General features: G+C 46.7%; 1 protein-coding gene across 22 annotated transcripts in view; it reads left to right on the top strand.

Annotated features, from left to right (window-relative positions):
* LOC119965371 (teneurin-2-like) overlaps window positions 1-22,043 on the top strand; it is a 3,273,255-nt gene that overhangs the window by 3,032,341 nt on the left and 218,871 nt on the right. For 21 of the 22 annotated variants that reach the window (XM_038796070.1, XM_038796068.1, XM_038796065.1 and 18 more), the window contains one exon: window positions 13,689-13,805. The exons of the other annotated variant lie outside the window; for it this stretch is intronic. In XM_038796070.1, coding sequence (XP_038651998.1) covers window positions 13,689-13,805 — 117 coding nt within the window. The remainder of the gene's footprint in view (window positions 1-13,688; window positions 13,806-22,043) is intronic. 22 annotated transcript variants of the gene reach the window in all.

Below are 22,043 nucleotides of genomic sequence, written 5' to 3'. Positions count from 1 at the left end.
GTATGTTTTGCACAGTGACGACCAGGCCGGGGGTAACCTGCTCCTGTGTGTGTTTGTGTGTGTGTGCGTGGGAGGGGGGGTTAGTGCAGGGGAACTTCCCACCGTTTGTTGTGGCTTAGGGGTGATCGTGGCTTGTTTTGGGAGCTCCAGAGATCGGAATGCTATTTTTACACTGAGCAAGCAGAGCTCCTCAGTGCAGCAAATGGGGCTACGTGCGGCCTTCCCCACTGAGGCCCCCGATCTACCCCGAGTGAAGTTTACTAGTGTTGTCTTTGTCAGTGCTGCGAGTGCTTGGAAACGCACACTGAACACATTCGCTACGGGGCTTTGTTCCCATTTAATTCAATCCCACCCGAAGTGAACCTGGTGAGAAACTCCCCAAGGCCCAGAAAAGTATATTACTGTGGTTAGATAGTGGTGGGGAACTTGCCGACAGAGCCAGAGAGAAGCCCCCACAAATTACACTTTGAATCTTTTCCGTTACATCCAGCCCAAAGTATTTCATTTGATGGAAGGAAAGCCAAAAACTGAGGACTTTTAGTGATTATAACGGAACATGGGACAATTAGGATGCCATACATGTTGAAGATTCTGGATATCATAAAAGGATTCATTAACTGTCAGTATTTAAAATATTTGTCATTAGTATGTCAGGCTGGGGAAATTACTTTAATGATTTGGCACAGTTTTCCACAGAATGTAATTTCTCTCTATTTCCCTGTTTTTTTTGCTTAGCATTGTTGTGAAGGAGCTGGGGCCCAATTAGTTCCCACCCAGTTAATTTTATTATCATTTGGCACAGGGAAGTAAAAAGGGCTGAGGTACTTAGAAAAACAGAAAAAATTGTAGATCATTAACAAACCTCATAAGAAATATTAAAAGAAATTAAGTTTATTGCTCCTGCCTGTTTATGTTTTATTATTTTTTTAAACAAATACATTCTTATCATTATATATAGCTGTGTAAATGGCACAGTGGAGGACTGATTAAGAATGTTCATGGAGCTTTGGACCAGTTAGCAGTTTCATTTTGCAGAATAAGATGGCCATCAGTGAGAGGCATTGGAATGTATGTTTTCATGCAAAGTATAAATAAAGCTTGAGAAGAGCACATGGTAAATGCCAGAGGTACTTCAGATGTTAAACTCCATCGCAATATGCATGTGCTTCAAGGCAAGCGCTGCAGTGGAATTGAAGGAGCAAGCTGCTTCCAGTTGTTCCAGGAACTGGGCCTCACCAAACTGTTCCTACCTTTTGCACTCCAGGAAGGATGTGAAGGCAAGGGGTGGAAAATATTCCAGGGATGAGGAACTACAGTTATGTGGATAAATTAGAAGAGACCGGGCTGTTCCCCTCAGAATAGAAGAGGGAGAGGGCATTTGATGGAGACATTCAAAGTCTTACAACACCAGGTTAAAGTCCAAGATGTTTGTTTCAAACACTAGCTTTCGGAGCACTGCTCCTTCCTCCGCAGGGCTCCGAAAGCCAGTGTTTGAAACAAACATGTTGGACTTTAACCTGGTGTTGTAAGACTTCTTACTGTGCTCACCCCATTCCAACGCTGGCATCTCCACATCATGGAGACATTCAAAATCATGAAGGATCTGGACAGAGCAAATGGGGAAGGAATGTTCCTGATGGGGGAAAGGTTGAGAACCAGCGGACACCGATTTCAGGTGATTGGCAAAAGCAGCAACAAAGACATGAGGTAAAACCTTTCGGTGCAGTTTGTCATACAAGGTCTGGCACTGCCGGAGAGTGCGCTGATGAAAGCAGGTTCAATCGAGGCTTTCAAAAGGAGAATTTGGTCATTATTAGGAGAGAAAGACATTGCAGAGGTACTGGGGATAGGCAGGAGAATTTGATCGGAGAGCTTGTCTCGCAGAGAGCCAGCATTGCTATGATGGGCCAACTAACCTCCTTCTGCACTGAAACCATTCTGTGATACCGTGGGGTAAATTTTACGGTCCTGCCTGCAGGAATCGTGGCAGGTGGGATGGAAAATTTGACAGACCATTTAAAAGGCAAAACTTTTGAGTCTCGGGGCGGGAGGGACTTTTAAGTCTCTGATTGGGCGGGACTGGAAATTCCCGCTCTACATCTGTGAAACCAAGGGAAATGTGTATGTATGGAATCCCGTAGTCAACTTAAAATTCCTGTTCTTAGCCTGGGTGTTGAAAGCCAATCTCTAAGCATTAAAATAGTCAATGCGATAATTGGGCCCTTTGGTTGCAGACATCTCATATCTAAACGTTCCAACCAGCCACTCGATTATGACACCCCTTCAGCTTAACAGTGCTAAAGGCTACAAATAACATTTATGCAAAACAATTTTTAAACTATTACCATCTAAACCTTTATCACAGTAGGAGTCTTCTATCCAGCGCGGTCTGGTTGTGATTTTAACATTGCCACTTGCTGCGTTTCATTAATGTGCAGTATCGGACCATCATCCCACCATTACCTTCTGACAGTGCTCATCCCTACCACCTTGTAAAAAAATTACTCCCAATTTTCCACAATGCAGGGACGCAGAAATAATCTAATTTTTTTAATCAATACAAATGTATGTTCCATTCTGTGAAAAGGTTATTGAATAATGTATTGTACACAACAGGTTTTATCAGCTGTTTACTTCTAAATGGCCCAATAACGTTCAGGAAAGCTCTTGAAGTCCGATAGAATCATAAAATTAAACAGCACAGAAAAAGGTCATTCAGCCCATCAAGCCCATGCTAGTTCTTTAAAGGAGCCATCCAATTATTCTCACTCCCTCACTCTTTCCTCATAGCTCTGCTGATTGTCTTTCCCCCTTCAAGTATTTCTTCAGTGTGCTGTTGAATGTTGCAATTGAATCAGCTTTTGCCGTCCAGATGATAGCAGCCCGCTGCGTAAAAATGATGTTCCAGCAGGTCGCCTCTGGTCCCTTTGGCTGGAAGGTGGAAAGGCAAATTCCCAGACAGGGAAATAGAAGAATAGAGGGCGAGCTAGTCTGTATCAATCTCATTAAGCTCCCAGCAGCTCGTTCTAAAGCAGAGGGCTCAGAACAGATTGCTTGCCCAATACCTTGAGAGAGAGAGAGAGAAATGAACAATGAGGTTCAGAAATGTGCATAGACAGAGGGAACCGACAGAAGGGAAAGGAACAAGTCAGTAAATGGGATAGGGACAAGAATAAATTATGTAAACATTACTCACTTAAGATCGCAAATAATGTGGTATTTGCTTTGTGTCTCAATAACATTGCTGTTCTGAATTCTTTTCACTGGTATCTGGTGAAGCCTTGAATATCCAATGACTCGTGCCAGTTAAAATCAGTTATCGCGAAAGAGTATGATTGTTAAAATGAACAAGACCTTGACTTCTACAGTGAACAATCATTGAAGGAAGGCAAAGACGAAGCTTGGGAATCAGGAATGGTGCTTTTGAAACACAATTGAGTTTTTCCATTTCATGTGGGATTACATCAGGCTTCCGGGTTTAGACGCTATTTTTGAAGGGCACAGCTGGTGGTAGGCTGACTGTAATTGCTTTGGTAAATACCATAAAACAAAGGTGCAATAACACCACTTTTATCTCAAATCCCACCCAAAAAAATTACAGTTTGAAAGGAGGTCTGTAATTTCAAAACGAAACAAAAAAAAAATCTGCATGTCAGCTATCATACAGCAGGGAGGAGAGCCAACACAACAAGGAGGCAAAAATGTTCAATTGCTGGTTGCTAGGTAGCATGTTTGCTGCTGGGAATGAGAGGTAAAGACTGGAGATCAGCGTACGGTTGCTTTTGTTCCTTGATATGAGTGACTTTCCTGAATTAAAAGCTCTTGGGGATCCCTTACGATGATACTGTGTGAGCAACTAGACACTAAACTAGATGCAAGCTAATTTCGCCCTAAGATAGCAAATAGCAGCAACTATCTGTGAGTAATTTGTTTATGTTTTGTTTTCTTAATTGGTCTCTTTCCATCAACGTTCATTTTATTTGAAGAAAATTACAGCACAAGTAGGGTAATGGAAGAATGTAACCTCGTCAACTTTATCTGCACTTACCATTCACCGTTGAAAGAGCACAGTGTTTGTGAGGCCCCATTTTATTTTGTGCTTAAAACTAATATTCTGAGAACCCATAATTTTGCCTGATTACAGAAGAGCAGCAGTGAAAAAGGATCAAAAGCAGCGATGAAAGAAGCTAATTTTTTTATTCAGGATGTGGGCATCGCTCATTTATGCCAGCATTTATTGCCCATCCCTAGTTCCCCTTCAGAAGGTGGTGGTGAGTTGCCTTCTTGAACCGCAGCAGTCCTTGAGGTGTTGGTGCGCCCACTGTGCTGTTAGGGAGGGAGTTCCAGGATGTTCCCCAGCGACAGTGAAGCAAGGGAGATATATTTTCAAGTCTTTATCATTATTATTATTAGTGTCACAAATAGGCTTACATTAACACTGCAATGAAGTTACTGTGAAAAGCCCCTAGTCGCCACACTCCGACACCTGTTCGGGTACACTGAGGGAGAATTCAGAATGTCCAATTCACCTAACAGCACATCTTTCAGGACACGTGGGAGGAAACCGGAGCACCCGGAGGAAACCCATGTAGACATGGGGAGAACGTGCGGACTCTGCACAGACAGTGATCCAAGCCGGGAATTGAAACTGGGTCCCTGGCGCTGTGAAGCAACGTTGCTAACCACTGTGCTTCCATGCCGAAGTCAGGGTGGTGAGTGTATATTTAAGACTTTAAAATGCCACTGTCTGACCAAAGATAATGGGCAATAATCCAATGTGATTAAAAAACTAATTCAGCTTCACAGTTCCGGATCATCGTACCATCTGAAGCTCTCAGTCCAATTGCTCCCTGGTGATCCACTCCTGTCCCTCCCTGTATCCAACATGTAGTTTATGTGATACGCGACTGTCCATATCGTGCAGTGAAATCAAAATCGAAGAGCATGCCATTTCAAATCACATGATACACCAGCACATCAATACTAGTTTGTAACTTCCCTCCATCACTGGAGAAAATGAGCAAATACTTTCCATAATTGGTACAGGCCTATATCCACCACAAACCCCAGCAATGTGCATTATACAGAACTTCAGACTTAAGCGTACAGCGCGGACACAAGATACCTCACTATTGAGCTAGAATTGTTCATCTTCCCTTTTGAGGTTCTTGTCAATTCAGTTGAACGCTCCAATGGGTGACTGCTCCTCTCACCGCATCACCAAGTCTCATCGTCACCAAAAGCAAAGTGCAGCCATCCAGGAGGCACGGAAGATAAAGGTTTAACTCAATTTATTTTGACTCAAAAGTAAAGTTGCACCCGCGGCACACAACACAAGTGTCCCAGCCCGGGACTAACAGACCTAAACCGTCCGGATCCGGGACGGTATTGAAAGAGCTCGATAGCGAGTCCCAGCTGGACAGGCCTCCACCCGTTACCATGAGAACACGGACCCCACGAGCCCCAGTGGGAGATGATCGGTGGGTCCCTGTGAGGGTTAGCGCACAAAGGAACAAGAAACAAAGTAACAAAGATTTGTAGCTGAATATGAACAAGCGAAGATGGCAACTCAAAATCACAGAGAGTAACTCAATTTTGGGATTCAAATGACATACAAATGGGTTTGGAGTCTCAAGCTGCCGACTGATCTGCCAGTGAAATAGCCATTCACTATTTTTGTTACTCGCCGAGAAACATCCAGCTAAATGCTGTTTTCCCATTAAATCGCGCTCAAAGTATTATATGGTGGATGTATTATGCTGTCAAACTCGAGTTCTGAACCTGGACAAATCGAGGGTAGGATTTGACCATGTGAGTCTTTGTCCATTCAGCACTCAGACAGAAAACACAAATGAATTCTGATCAGAGAACCCGCCCTTTAACCAGGGATTTTAATTGAGATCAACGAAGAGTAGAGACCAACCTTCAATAAGGGATTTCAGGAGATATTACAAGTATTCAATTACTGCACCTAGAATCCTTGCAGTGCAGAAGGAGGCCATTCAGCCTGTCCCATCAAATCTGCACCGACTCCCTGAAAGAACACCCTACTTCCCCCACCCTGTACCAGTAACCCAACCTAACCTGTGCACCTTTGGTCTGTGGGAAGAAACTGGAGCACCCGGAGGAAACCCATGGTGACACGGGGTGAACATGCAAACTCCACACAGAGAGTCACCCGAGACTGGAATTGAACCGGTTCCCTGGCACTGTGAGGCAGCAGTGCTAACCACTATGCCACCCTGCTGCCAGGGTCACATTGGTTGCCAACTGGAACACGTAAAATACTTGCCTGGTGAAGAGCTCATTGGTGATCTCCCTGCACAGCTTTTGAACTCAAACCAGGACTTAACTAGAGAGAGGTTGAAGCTTGGGTCAGGAATTTACACGATGACCCTTCGAGATTCAGCTTTCAGCAAAGAGTTGAAGCTCAGGTCCATCTGGACGAGGATTCCTTGTCCTGTCGATTGCCCCAAGTAGAGGCCTTATGCCTCTCCTGCAGGTAGGGTGCTGCTGCTGCTTGACAGCTTTCTTGGAAATGAGTGTCTGAAGTTGCAGGAGCAAAAAAAAAACGCAGGAAGTGAAAAGCTTCCAGTCTGTCATAAAGTAAAATTTACATTGTGAAATGGCACAATTACTCACCCATAGTGTTTTCAATTATTACCTCATTTCTGACACAGCGATTACAAAATGATGGACTATCCAGCCTTTTACTCCAAGGAATTCATTACTGCTCAAATGTCCTCTTCTCCCAAATTAACTTTTTATGAGTAGAGCTAACTAATCATTTTTAAGCAGGGTGTTTGGTTATTTTACCCGTTGAAATATGCACTTCTTCAAAACGAGTGCAAAAGAGCACCATGATTCTCAACGTGGCTGTTAATTATTTCCTTTGGGTGCTGAGAGCAGAAAGGTGTAAATATGGAGGTTCCAAAATTATACTTGCAGTTGTCACTTCTGGATTTAACTAATTTTGCCTTTTAATTACCTGAACATTAAGAGGTTTGAACCCACGTAGAGTTCACCACCAGTGTCTCTGAACCATGGTGAGCAGTTCCTTTATTAAAACATTTTTATTGTGACACTTCATTTTTTTTTACGAGCGTTTTGTTTAATAAGTTAAGTGAATCGGTCCTGAGCCTTGGACAGAGCCAACGTGTATATATATATTATGAAAGTAATTCCTCTCTCATTGAAAGTCAGTGATATTCCACCAAGCCAACTGCAGCCACTGGGGTAACACTGTGTCGGAATACCTGGACTGGCAACGGTACACTGAACACAGACACAAGAGAATGCACAAACCATTTGGTTGAGAATGTTTATTTTGTGGTGGCTTCTATTTTTGCATTATAGCTCAGTGGATGCATGTGACCGAGGGAAGACTGGGTGTGGTACTGTTGGTTAATGGGGAACTGGGGTTACGTTCTCTGGTATCATACTCGATGAGTTGTTCACAGACAGCCTGGCCAGAAAGGGGCTGCCTAAGTTGTCTCTTCTTCCCCCTCTTCCTCTTCCTCCTGCTCCTCAGCAGCTCGTCATAAAGCCAGTGGCAATGACGGTGCTGTCATGATGGCTATGTTGCTCAGGGTGCCGCCAACCACCACTAATCTTGATACCCATTCAGACAAGTACGACACGTCACCTCCAAGGCTATCCAGACAGGGGATACATTGTTGCAGCTCACCAATGGTCAGGTAGACCACATTTCACTGCACAGCAAAACTTTCAGTGCTTGAACCCTGTGCATGAGTCACCCACAGGGGTCATCAGTCAATAGCCCATGTTAACCAGTAGTCACTGTTTGGTTTGCCTTGGCTGGTCAAACACAGAATGAAGGCATCTCGACTCACGCCAGGATATCAGGCATTACTCTGCACGATTTGCTGCTTATGGTTGAACATCGACTGGACATTCAGGAAGTGGAATTCCTTTCAGCGTACATCAGGAATTAACATCTGGTGCCCGTAAAGGAAACCTGTAATCTTCACAAAGCTGCATGTACAAGCCACCTGCCGCACTCTGGCAAGAGAGAATGAAAATGTAGCTAGCTCTCTTTGAACAGGTAGCATAAGTGGCCTCCCTTATACAACAATGGTGACAAGATGCGAGATGGTGAAAATACCTCTAGGTCCAGCTTGGAAGGAGCCCAATGCACAGATGTTCGTGGCCACAGACACCTTTACAGACAGTGACCAATGTCGTCCTCACCCTGAGGTTGCAATTGTCACTGTGACAAGTATCAGATTTACGGAGGTTCAGATAGGCAAATTGCTTCCGGAGCATCCTCTGTGGATGTGGCTCTCTGCTGAGAGTCCTTCTCCTATCTGTCTCCTCCTCTTCCAGCAGTTTGTCTTGTTTTATTTTGCCTCTGTTCATTTTCCAAGTCATGCAACCATTCCAAGGGGAAACGCGACCACCGCACCCATGTCTGGGAGTAACTGGTTGTACCGTAGCCTTGGGCTGATGTTTTACGGGGCTCCAAGGAGTAGAACATAGAACATACGGTGCAGAAGGAGGCCATTCGGCCCATTGAGTCTGCACCGACCCACTTAAACCCTCACTTCCACCCTATCCCCGTAACCAAACAACCCCTCCTAACCTTTTTGGTCACTAAGGGCAATTTATCATGGCCAATCTACCTAACCTGCATGTCTTTAGACTGTGGGAGGAAACCGGAGCACCCGGAGGAAACACACGTACACACGGGCAGGATGTGCAGTCTCTGCACAGACAGTGACCCAAGCTGGAATCGAACCTGGGAACCTGACGCTGTGAAGCCACAATGCTATCCACTTGTGCTACCGTGCTGCCCTGGAAGGAGCCCAAGGAGTATGGGAGATGCAGAAAGCCTGAAACATCAGGTGGTGGGGGGAGCGGGGAAGTGCCCTCTACGTTCCCAGCCCCGTTGACATTTTATCAATGATAGAAAAGATGGCAGTTGGCTCTCTAACTTAAAGACCAATTAAGACTCATAAGACCAATTAATGGCTACTTAAGGACCTCTTCCTTCTGCCACTCTGTCAAGTGGGGAGACAGGAAAACCTAATGGCCTCTCTGCAGGTTTGGCAGGGAGAGCCCTCCTGGTCAAATACTCTACAGCTCCCAATGGAGGAGACATGTGGGAGCAGAGGGAGCATTGGTCTGGTCCCCAATCTGTAATAGTCACCGGTTTGCCCCGGGAAGTATGGATGGGGGGTTCCGGGTATGGCGGCGAGCAGGGATTGAGAGGATGGGGGATATGTTTATAGAGGGGAGCTTTCCGAGTATGAGGGCGCTGGAGGGGAAGTTTGGGTTGGCGAGGGGAAACAAATTCAGGTATCTGCAGGTGCGGGACTTTCTACGTAAACAGGTGTCAACCTTCCCGCTCCTACCGCTAAGGGGGATTCAGGACAGGGTAGTCTCCAGACGGTGGGTAGGAGAAGGGAGCTTCTCGGACATTTACAAGGAACTTTTGGGGTCAGAGGACATGCAGACCGAGGAGCTGAAGCGCAAGTGGGAGGAGGAGCTGGGAGGAGAGATAGAGGATGGTCTATGGGCAGACGCATTGAGTAGAGTCAACACATCCGGAACATGTGCCAGGCTCAGCCTGATACAATTTAAGGTCGTTCATCGGGCTCACATGACAGTGGCCCAAAAGGCAGATTCTTTGGAGTGGAAGACAGGTGTACAAAATGTGCGGGAGGACCATCGAACTACGTCCACATGTTCTGGGCATGTCCGAAGCTTAGGGGATTTTGGCAGGGGTTTGCAGATGTCATAGACATAGAATTTACAGTGCAGAAGGAGGCCATTCGGCCCATCGATTCTCCACCGGCTCTTGGAAAGAGCACCCCACCCAAGCACCTCCACCCTATCCCCATAACCCAGTAACCCCACCCAACACTAAGGGCAATTTTGGACAATAAGGGCAATTTAGCATGGCCAATCCACCTAACCTGCACATCTCTGGACTGTGGGAGGAAACCGGAACACCCGGAGGAAACCCACGCACACACGGGGAGGATGTGCAGTCTCTGCACAGACAGTGACCCAAGCCGGAATCGAACCTGGGACCCTGGAGCTGTGAAGCAATTGTGCTATCCACAATGCTACCATGCTGCCCTTGTCCACACTGTCAGGTCCACAGTGTTAAAAACAAGGGTGGCGCTGAGTCCAGAGGTGGCGATTTTCGGGATGTCGGAAGACCCGGGAATCCAGGAGAAGAAAGAGGCAGACGTTTTAGCCTTTGCTTCCCTGGTAGCCCGGAGACGGATACTATTAGCTTGGAGGGACTCAAAGCCCCTGAAGTCGGAGACCTGGCTATCGGACATGGCTAGCTTTCTCTGTTTGGGGAAAATCAAGTTTGCCTCGAGAGGGTCAGTGTAAGGGTTCACCCGGAGGAGGCAACCGTTTGTCGACTTCTTCGCGGAAAATTAACCGTCAGCAGAAGGGTGGGGGGTTAGTTTTGCTTAGAGTAGGGGTTAATAAAGGTGGGACCTGTAAGGGAGGGAGGCGGCTTTTGCACTATGTTTATAGTTTCCTGTACATTGTTTATTGTGTTGTTGTTATAATTCCAAAAAAAACCTCAATAAAATGTTTATTAAAAAAAAGACTCTACAGCCCCATAGAAAAATATCCCCATCCTCACCAACTACCCCAACCCCTCCCCGTTTTCCTACCGCCTGGCTGATCCTGTTAATTGTATCAGTGGAGGTTAAATGTATATGAAGGGGGGGACTTGGGCGGTACGGTGCCACAGTGGTTAACACTGCTGCCTCACAGCTCCTGAGTCTCGGGTTCAATTCTGTCTCAGGTGACTGTCTGTGTGGAGTTTGCATTTTTTCCCGTGTCTGCGTGAGTTTCCTCCCACAGTCCAAAGATGTGCAGGTTATGTGGATTGGTCACGCTAAATTGTCCCTGAATTGCCTCCCTCCCCGGTGCCAAATGTGTGCCGTGCCAACCCACACAAGCGCAGTTGGGCCGCGCCAACTCACACAAGCGCAGTTGGGCCTCGCCAACCCACACAAGCGCAGTTGGGCCTCGCCAACCCACACAAGCGCAGTTGGGCCGCGCCAACTCGCGCATGTGTGGGGGACTTCTTCGACGCTCCGGCTCCGATGCAACATGGCGCAGGAAGTGAAATAAAGTAGGCCGGGGGGGTGGGGGGGGGGGGGGGGGGGGGGGGAGGCCGGCCCAATCGAAGACCCCCCCAGTGAAGGAGCGCTTTTCCCCGCCCCACAGGCCATTCCCCCCCTCCCCCGACACTTCGCGCAGAGTTCCCACTGGCAGCGACCAGGGGTGAACGGCGCCGACGGGACTCTGCCGTTTCTGTGCGGCCGCTCGGCCCATCCGGGCCGGAGAATCGGCGGCCCGGCTGCGGACAGCGGCCCATGGCCGGCGCCGCCGCAAATGGCAGCGATTCTCCGCACCTCGGAGAATCGCGCGCCGGCGTAGGGGCGTCGTGGCACGCTTGCGGCAATTCTCCGGCCCGGCTAGCTTGGAGAATCGCGCCCATTGTACCTTAAAGGGATGGGAGCCCTAACCCTCGCAGCTAATTTCTTGGTGCATGTAAAATCTGGTTGGGGCTTTCAGAACTGGCCAAGGCCAAGGTCTGGTTACCCCCAACTCTATCCAGTGAACGTGGCCAAAAACATTCTCAGCCCCTGTCAGCTTGTGAACTTTAGCAACTTTAAAGAACTCCTGAAAGTTCTAAAAACTTACATGACAGTAGTGACAGCCAACTAACCTGAAAGTAATTGATGATCCCTTTAAAAGGCTGGGGTGCCCTTCCTTCTGTTGAACACATGCTTAACTGTGAATGCGTAGAACACAAAGTTAGATGGAGTACTGAGCTCGAAAATGGTGTCAAATCAACATTACAGGCTGATTAACGTTATGACCTGCCTACTCTGCATATGACTGGCTCACACTGACAGTGTGGTAACCTTGCTGCTGAAATGTGTGCACATCTTAGATTACATTTTGAACATCTAAGGCTACCCATAGTGTCCAAACAATGGGAACTCTGGCCAGAATTCTGCTGGCATTAAGTAGACAATGGTGCTGCACCATGTGTGCCTTGGGAGAGAAGGAGAGACGCTGTACAGACAATGAGGCCAGTGGGTGAGAGTTAAACAAGTGCAGCGCAGGGCTCTGGCTGTGAACTCTCACTAGTCAGGAAGGGGGAGGTGGAAGGCAATCATGGTGGCAGTGCAGGGGGATGGGGAAGGAGTAAATTCTGAGCCAGGGAAGGCCCGAGGTTTCATTATAAGGGTCAGAGGAACATTGTTTTTCAAATTTGCTTTGTTGGGTCCTTTGTGGTGGATTTGTGTGGTGAGGCTTAAGCCAAGGTACCAATTTGCAAAGATAATAATGTCAAAGTCTGATTGGTGACGTCAGGCACTGACGTTTAAATCTCAGTGACTCCCTCACCCATATGCCTGCTTCACCCATTCACCAAGATAGCAATCCCTCAAACAGTGCCTCATGTCTGCTTCACACTATATGACAAACTGATACTCGCATGACAACAAAAAAAACTAAACAGCATTGCAGTAAAATAACAGGATAATTATCACACAAAATTTGACACTGAGCCACATAAGGAGACATTAGGTCAAACAGATAGGTCTCAAGGGTGTGTCTGAAAGAAAGGGAGGGTTTAGGAAGAATTCCAGAGCTGAGCGCCTCGGCAGCTAAAGAAACAGTTGTCAATGGTGGAGCAATTAACATCAAGGATATGCATTGCTTCAGTTTGACTCTCATATCTATCAAAATCAGAATCTATTATTTTGCCCCACCCTTCAAGTTGGCTCTCGTTTTTCAACAAAGCATAGATAGAAGTCCAACTTGCACAGTCGCTCCCTTGTCTTGCATCGCACTTTTGGCTGATTCCTGCATTTGTCACAATATCGCTCACACACTATAGCTTAAGGCTAACCCATTGTCTTCTGCTCAGTTCCCTGACCTGCAGTGCCTTGTTTGGTGCTGCGGCTGATAACAGTTGCATCTATTAGCCAGTGATGAAAATCTAAGGTTTTCACTTCTGCCGATGAAGAGTAAAATATTTTGTGAGCAGCGACGTTTTTGATGATGATAACTTCTGGATCACATCACCTCTCAGCCCAGTGCGAATCCCAATTTTTGTTCGTAGTTCAAATCTTACGGAACCCCAAGTCAGGCCCTCATGAACAATAAACAGGGTCACAATATGCAAGTGTGGCACAGAGGTTAGCACTGCTGCCTCACAGCGGCAGGCACCCGGTTCAATTACGGCCCTGGGTGATCCTGCGGACGTTGCACATTCACTCTGTGTCTGAGTGGGTTTCCTCCGGGTGCCAACCTCCCCCCTCCCCGTCCCGGTTTCCTCCCACAGTGCAAAGATGTGCAGGTTAGGTGGATTGGCCATGCTAAAACTGCCCCTTAGTGTCCAAAGATGTGCAGGTGAATTGGGGTAATGGGGATTGGGAGGGGGCCTAGATAGAGTGCTTTTTCGGAGGGTCGGTGCAGATTCAATTGGCCGAATGGCCTCTTTCTGCAGTGTAGGGACTCTATGGGATGCTGCTTTCACAGCATCTTTATTGACAGATAATCAACAGTTCATTACTGTGAAATAGCACGGTGATTCTATATTAGACATATATTTTACACACCACCTAAATATTAATGAGCACTTTTAATATTTTTCCCTCCCTTCCCTATTTAAGCAATGCACCTCCTTGGTCTGAACTGGCAGCTTCAACCGGCTGAAGGACAGATGTTTAAAAATGGAGTCAGAACAGGAGGCCCGAGTGATGTAACAATAGCGCCATCTGGTGGCCGAGGTAACAATATATAATTTAGTGTGTGTTGTACTGTGAGACACAATTGTGCAATGCCTCAATTCCCACGTGTAGCTTTTGGCACAATGAAAAATTACTAGTTTTTATTTCCCTTTTGGAAAATAATACCACCCTCCCCTTCACGCACTCTCCAATCCCCCTCACTCCCCTCCCTTTGGGCACACGTATCCACCTCCCCATTCTCAGTTTGCACACACACTGTGTGCCTTAGCCATGTTCCAGCTGTGTTCAGCTGCAAGTGGATTTGGTGGTGGCGGCTTGCTGATCTTTGAATGCCGTACTTTTTCACTTGCTCCGTTGCCCGTCTCTTTCTTCAGGCTGACGCCGTCCGACTAATGTTTTTTCTTTGTTTATATGTCTGTGATCTTTATACCAGTTTCGGGTGCAGCAATCAATTATGAAATGGAAGAGTGAGGAGAATTGCAGGGGATTATGCATGCAGTGCGGCCGAAGTGCGGTACTTTCCACTACTTGGAATGAGGAGAGGACAGCACTGTCCCTTTTTCATTGGAAAGGAACAGCATTAGTCACATCAGAGCAGCACCATCACAGCCAGAGCTACCATTCAAGCTTTCGCTCTGTGCACACTGGTCCCCCCCCCCCCCCCCCCCCCCCTCACCACCCACCCCCTCCCTCACACACCCAACCCCCTCTTAACACAAATTAAAATGTAAAACCAATAAATGGAGATTTTGTGGCTCCGGCCTGAAAATATCACAGCCCTCCATTGTCAGCAACCTCTTAATTATTCATGTATTTGTTTTAGCTGTTCTAAATATTTCTGTTAAAATCCTAATAAATCAGTTACTTGTGCAGCTGGTGATTGTGCAGCCAGGAAAGAGCGGAAATTGTGTTCCATTAAACATATAATTATCTGCGATCTGTTCTAACATTTTATACTCCACACAAGAACAGGCTTAATTAAATGTTTTTGGTTGGAGAAAATCAGGGAAACCTGTTAAGCCTCGCGCTGCATTTAACCCCTTCCTTTCCTGCTGCACCGAGAGCTTTGTTTTAAATTGGCTTTTTCTTTTGCTCAGGTATTGTTTCCTTCCCTGCTGCTGGTTGGGCAAGTCAGCTGACCCCCCCCCCCCCCCCCCCCCCACCCCACCTCCTTAGACCTTTTCAGATGTCCTCTTTTGAGGACAATCATCTTGGGGAACTAAATAAAAATGAAGTAGAAATGGTATCTAGCAAGCAAAATTCGATATTGTTCTTTGCCTGAAGACAAAAGCAAAATTGCCGCAGACGCAAGGAATTTGAAACAAAAACAGAAAATGCTGGAAGATCGCACCAGGTCTGACAGCATCTGTGGAGAGAGAGAGAACAGAGCTAACATTTCGAGTCTGTTTGAAAGATTAGCTCTGTTTTCTCTGTGTTGCCCTATTACGTATTTCCTTTTCATGCACTAAATGATCTGTTTGAGCTGCTCGCAGAAAAATACTTTTCACTGTACCTCGGTGCACGCGACAGTAAACAAATTAAATCCAATCCAATCTCTCCACAGATGCTGTCAGTCCTGCTGAGAATTTCCAGCATTTTCTGTTGTTCTTTGCCTTGGTGGATTTCATGGTGAACCATTTCTATTAAACAGCCCCAGCGAGAAATGGCCACCATAGGGTGAACCTTTTGAGGGTGGGGGAGGCAAGTGGGGGGGGGGGGGAGGGGGGGTGAAGTCAGGCGTGTCAACTCTGAAAGCAGATCCGAGCCCGATCACAGGGGCAGGTCAACGCTGAGCAAACTGGTAAGATGCCCTGCCTTGGTTATCTGGGACACTCTCACCACTGTTTTTCAAAGCTGTTTGGCCCTCATACCATGCCACCTCCATTCCATCTTGTGCCACCCACCTACCTACCCTGGCCCGCAAACCCGCATGTGACCTTCATAGCAACACATCCGCCATGGGTAGACATCAAGAGCCATGTGGAGATGAAAATATATCTGCTAACCATCTAATACAGCTTTCACTTCTACACACTTGATCAATTCAAGAAACCCAATCTGATCAAGAGGTTATTGTACTTTGAAAACAAATAAACTTTTTTTCGGATCCCACATCAAAAACAGCTGATCTATTAACATAAAAACAAAATTGTGGTAGTACAGTGGTTAGTACTGTTGCTTCACAGCTCCAGGGTGCAAGGTTCGATTCCCGGCTTGGGTCATTGTCTGTGCGGAGTCTGCACGTTCTGCTCGTGTCTGCGTGAGTTTCCTCCGGGTGCTCCGGTTTCCTCCCAAAAGACGTGCTGTTCGGTAATTTGGACATTCTGAATTCTCCCTCAGTGTACCCAAGCAGGTGCTGGAGTGTGGCAACTAGGGACTTTTCACAGTAAATTCATTGCAGTTTTAATGTAAGCCTACTTGTGACAATAATAATAAAGATTAAATCCATTAATTATTCTCTTTAAACTGTCAATTAAACTGTAAACTCAGAATCCCGTGCAGAGATAGTTGTAGCTTTTGAAACTCAGCCAAGCATTCATAATAACATGATAATAGGGAGATATCAAGAAAGTATTCTATTTAAACTGCAAGTGATGATGCTACTGATATTTTTCTAATCTATACCAGATGGTTGTCAATCCCAATCAGTCCACCATAGATTTTCTTTTTAACTTTCAGTGACAACTTCAGCCTATTATTTTCATGTTTAAAGAGGGAGAGGGGATTTAACACCCCTCCGATCATGACACTTAAACAGACTTTATCCACCTTTCAAGAGCACTTAGCTCTACTCCATCAGTTTGTGATGCTGCGTGCCAAGACCCTTGCAACTGCTATAATGGGGGTCCATTTGGACTCAGCGGTAAATTGAAATGATCCTGCAGAGTTCAGCTTTTCCTCTTGTGTGATTCACACTCCATCCTCTTCCCTGTGTTGGAAAAAAAGGAAGTCTTTTGGAATTGGCGGTGGACGTATGTATCCGTGTCCTACCCGACCTTTTTAACGATCCAGGGAAGTATCGGAGCTCTGCAGAAATCACAAACTATGGAAGTCCTCCTTCATTTAATTGCATGCAGTTCTTACCCAAGTTCCGACTCCAGCCCCATCTCTGCCCATTTGCTGCTGAAATTTTTCACCCATACTATTTCAATCCTCTCCTGGCCAGTCATCCATCCACCACACTGCATGATCTGAAGCTCATCCAGAACTCTGCTGAGGTTATCGTAACTCAGGCCAAGGCCCTTTCACCCATATCGTCACAGCAGCACCACCATTTTAAAATTTCTCATGCTCAGCTCTCTCCATGGCCTCACTCCTCCTTGCTTCTCCAACCTCCTCCAGCCTGGTCAACCCAGGCTCTGCATTCTTCAAGCTCTGGTCCCTTGTCCAACCCCCACCATCAGCAGCCGTGTATTCAACTGTCTCAGCCCAAAGCTCTGCAATTCCCTCCCAACACTTCTCTGCCTCTCTTTCCTCTTTTTAAACAGTTCTTTACGATCAGCCTTCACCTGTCCTAATGTCTCCTCCATTACCTGGGTGCCAATTCTAGTCGGACTGTGCTGCTGTGAAGCACCACAGGAGGTTTTACGACATGAATCACCCTGCAGACATGCAGGTTTGTGTTGATTTTGCCCCGATTACTACAGGCCTCAGCTCAATCATACCACCAGACTTTAGCTCCATTGTTCACAACAGTCCTTGGCTCAGAGGCTCATTTGAACTCCTGAGGGTTGAAACCAGTTGGACTGCCTATGGCAGCCCACATATGGAGATGAATGAAGTTACAGCTGACTGGCTGGCTGATTCATTTTGTTGTGTGAATCATTCATTGATTTATTTGATCCTTCATTTCTGAGCACCCTTCTTAATGACGACCTCCTGTCAATATTAAAGAGTAACTGATATGCCAATGAGTTTGCAGCTAAGAAGTCAGTCATTCTTAAAAGGTGAGCAACATGGGACAGTCTCCCTCTGCCATTGGCGGGTACAGGCGGTGAAAATGAATGTGTTTCCGCGATTCCTGTTTATTTACCAATGCCTGCCGATTTTCCTGCCAAAGGCATTTTTTAGAGAGAATGAGGGGCTGATTACCTCGTTCATATGGGGAGGGAAGGTGGCCAAAATTAGAAAGGTGCTACTACAGAGAGGAAGGCAGGCAGGGGGTTTGGGTCTTCCAAACCTGATGTACTATTACTGGGCAGCGAATGTGGAGAAGGTACAGAGCTGGGTCAGAGGGGTTGACTCCCAATGGATCAGAATGGAGGAGAGTTTCTGTCGGGGGTCAGAATTGAAGGCGTTAGTGACAGCACCGCTCCCGACGGCCCTGGGGAAATAGGGAGTCCGGTAGTAATAGCTTCCTTGAGAATTTGGAGGCAGTTTCGCACTTCGGGTTGGGGGCAGGGTCAAGGGAAATGCCGATTTGGGGGAACCAGATTTGAGCCAGGGAAGTGGGATGGAAATATTTGGAGATGGGAGGAGAAAGGAATTAGGACACTAAAAGATTTGTTTCTTGGGGGTCGGTTTACAGGATTGAAGGAGCTGGGAGCGAAGTATGGGCTGGAGCAGGGGGAAATATTTAGATACATGCAGGTTCGAGACTTTGCCAGGAAGGAGATACAGAGCTTCCCAGTGGAGACAGCTTCCACATTGCTGGAGGAGGTGCTGACGACAGGGCGGCTAGAGAAGGGGGTAGTATCGGTGGTTCACGGGGCTATTTTGGAGGAGGAGAAGGCGCTGCTAGAAGGGATCAAGGCAAAATGGGACGAAGAGTTGAGAGAGGGTATGGAGGGCGGGTTCTGGTGTGAGGTGCTCCGGAGACTGAACACCTCCACCTCGTGTGCGAGGTTGGGGCTGATACAGCTGAAGGTGGTGTATAGAACACACGTTAAAAGGGCAAGGATGAGCCGGCTCCTTGAGGGGGTAGAAGATGTGTGTGAACGTTGCGGCGGGGGGCCCCGCAAACCACGTTCATATGTTTTGGTGCTGTCCAAAGCTGGAGGATTACTGGAAGGAGAGTTTTAGGGTAATCTCTAAAGTGGTGCACGTGAAACTGGACCCGGGCCCTCGGGAGGCCATATTTGGGGTGTCGTACCAGCTGAGGTTGGAAATGGGTGTGGAGGTAGATATTGTAGCGTTCGCCTTGTTGATCGCTCGAAGGTGGATCCTGTTAGGGTGGAGATCAACCTCTCCACCCTGTGCCCTGGCATGGCGGGGGGACCTGCTGGAATTCTTGACTCTTGAGAAGGTCAAATTTGAATTGAGGGGGAAGGATGGAGGGGTTCTACAATTCATGGACATTATTCATTATGCACTTTTGAGAATTGGATCACATCGAACATTGGGGGGGGGCGCAGGGAAGGTTGTGGGGAGAGCGATTGTTTGTGTAAATGGTAACTATGGGAGATTCCTGATTCCTTTCTGTCACTTGTTTGTGTTAACATGCAGGCTAATGTTTGGGGGTTTGGTGGGAGGATGGGATCGTTGTTATTGATATGAGGATTGACATTGCATTCATTACTGATTATTGTTTATTGTTGGGTGTAAATTTGGGAGAAAATGTGGAAAAGGAGGAGAATAATTTTTTTTTTAATTCTTAAAAGGTGAGGATAACCATGCAAGGAGGGGAACTAAATATTTGCTTCAGAAGCACGTAGACAAATTAGATGCATACAAAGAAGAAATCTCTAGGTAGGACGTAACCAGAGGACACAGATGTAAAAAAAAAATTTTTTTAATAAATTTAGATTACCCAATTATTTTTTCCAATTAAGGGGCAATTTAGTGTGCCCAATCCACCTACCCTGCACATTTTTGGGTTGTGGGGGCGAAACCCACGCAGACACGGGGAGAATGTGCAAACTCCATACGGACAGTGACCCAGAGCCGGGATCGAACCTGGGACCTCAGCACCGTGAGGCAGCTGTGCTAACCACTAGGCCACCGTGCTGCCCTTCAGATGTAAAATAATTAGCCAAAGAACCAGAGGAGAGATGGGGAGAAATGCTACTATGATCTGGAATGCTTTGCCTGAAAGGGTGGTGGATGCATAACGTCCAAAAGGGAATTGGGTGAATGTTTGAAAAGTAAAGCAATTCCAAGGCTACAGGAAATTAGCTCTTTCAAAGAGCTAGCAGAAGCACGATGGGCCAATGGTTTCCTTTTGCACTGTTATGGTTCTATGAAGACGAAACGACAATGCAACTGTTTCTTTCTTCATTCAAGTGCGTTACCGAAAGTTGATTGGCAATGCCACAGGGGTGATACAGGAAGCTGTCAGGGTAGTCTCTGCTGCTGAGGGCTGTCCTGGAGTCTTGTGCTGAGGGCAGTAGTGAGGTTTAACCTTGGGCTGGTAGCAGTTGTCTAATGACTACCATCGACAGCTGTCGACACAGCAGTAGCTGCTTTTCTACTGCACGTGACCTGTTCTAGTGCCCACGGCGACTGGCTGCAGGTCTTCTGCAGCTGGTGGCAGCCCCAGAGTATATTGATTGTTAAGAGCAGCAGCCAAGAAGACTCGATTTTAAAAAAAACGGGTCTTCCTGCCTGCTGGTCTTAATGAATCCTGCAGGTTTATTTTGGGGCTGGCACTGACTGCACACGAGCCTGACCATCAGGTGCCGATGGCACTGGCCGACACTCAAGCAGTTTGTGGTATGCTGGAAGTGTATTAGGTTGCACACCTCTTTCACCCAGCAAACTCAGCTCTCAGTGAAGAAAGCTGATTAAGATAGCATGCTGAGGAAGCACAAGGTGCAGAGGATTTTACCTTCCAACAAAGCCAGTCGCAGCATGACAAGCTCTCTTCAAAGTTAAATGCGTAATACTGCAGATGCTGGAAATCTGAAGTAAAAACAGAAAATGATGGAAATACTTTCAGGTGAGGCAACATAGGTTGGAGAGCTAGCGTTGCAGGATGATGGCCTGGCGCCAGAATTCTTTAAAAAAAAAATTTAGTGTAATTTTTTCCAATTCAGGGGCAATTTAGTGTGGCAATTCACCTACCCTGCACATCTTTGGGTTGTGGGGGCGACACCCACGCAAGCATGGGGAGAATGTGCAAACTCCACATGGACAGTGGCCCAGAGCCAGGATCGAACCTGGGACCTCGGCGCCGTGAGGCAGCAGGGCTAACCCACTGCGCCACGGTGCTGCCCCTTGGTGCCAGAATTCTGATGAAGACGATCAAGCTGAAGTGTTAAATCTTTTTCCTTCTGAACAGCGTCATTTGTTTTCTTTTTTTTCCCCCACATCGTTCCTCAATTTGCATTTCAACCCACCCTTGTGCTTCAGAGGTGTGATCCTGTGACTGGTGTAAACAGCACACCCTCCACTCCGTTTTCAACAACTGAATTTCTGCTTGAACTCTTACTGCCAAACAATATTTTCGTTAGCCTTCAATCCATAAGGAAAGCTCGTGTTCGGGGTCAGTAGTGTGACAGGTGACTCTCTTTCAACAACCTAGTATTCTTGCCTCTGATGTGAACGTGCCTGGGCTCTAACCAATCATTGCCTACAGTTCTATGGGGACGGGGAACTTCCTCTGGGTCAACTCAGCAAGGCAAAGCACGGTATCTTTGCCAGCTTTTGCTCAAACAGTAAAATGTCACAACCGTTTATCCTTCTGTGAATTAAATGATGCGCCTCAATTATAATTTTCGCAAAATGAAAGAAAAAAGCTCCCAGTAACTAACAGATGGAAGACAGCGTTCACAGTGAGCGTGGTGCCATCCTGAGAGATTGTGTGTGATCACAGCTTCCAAGATGAAAGGGTTAAGTGTGAAATGTTCTGCTTATCTCTCATGGTGTTTCTCAGAATGTGTATTATATCTCCGAAACATTACCGGACACATTGATTTGTTTGCATCCTGTTCTTGTATTGTGTGAGATGGAAAGCTGAAGCCCTTATCCAATCATGCTGGAGGGTTTTTTTTCACTGCAGGGAAAGGTGCAACGGAATTTGCTGACTCGAAAATATTATTGAGGGCAGCACAATGAGCAGGAAGGGGACAAGTTCCATCATTTTCTGCCACCCTTTCACTTGTGCTTATCGCAATGCTAACTCTACACGTGCAATACACAGTGGATAAAAGGTGACAATTCGCATTTGGTACTGTACAAATCATAGATGTCAACTCCTGCCCGTTTTGGAAAGCGGGTTCTCTGGTACTACACAGCCTTCACTTGTACGCTGTAAATTGAGTGAATTGCTGCAGAACTGCAGAGTTTGGTAGCTGAGAGCAGGAGCAAACTGCGTTGGTGATGAAGGAATTGGTATTC

Source organism: Scyliorhinus canicula, chromosome 4 (genome assembly GCF_902713615.1).
Source record: "Scyliorhinus canicula chromosome 4, sScyCan1.1, whole genome shotgun sequence".
NCBI lineage: Eukaryota > Metazoa > Chordata > Chondrichthyes > Carcharhiniformes > Scyliorhinidae > Scyliorhinus > Scyliorhinus canicula.
This window is presented reverse-complemented; position numbering and strand designations above follow the sequence as displayed.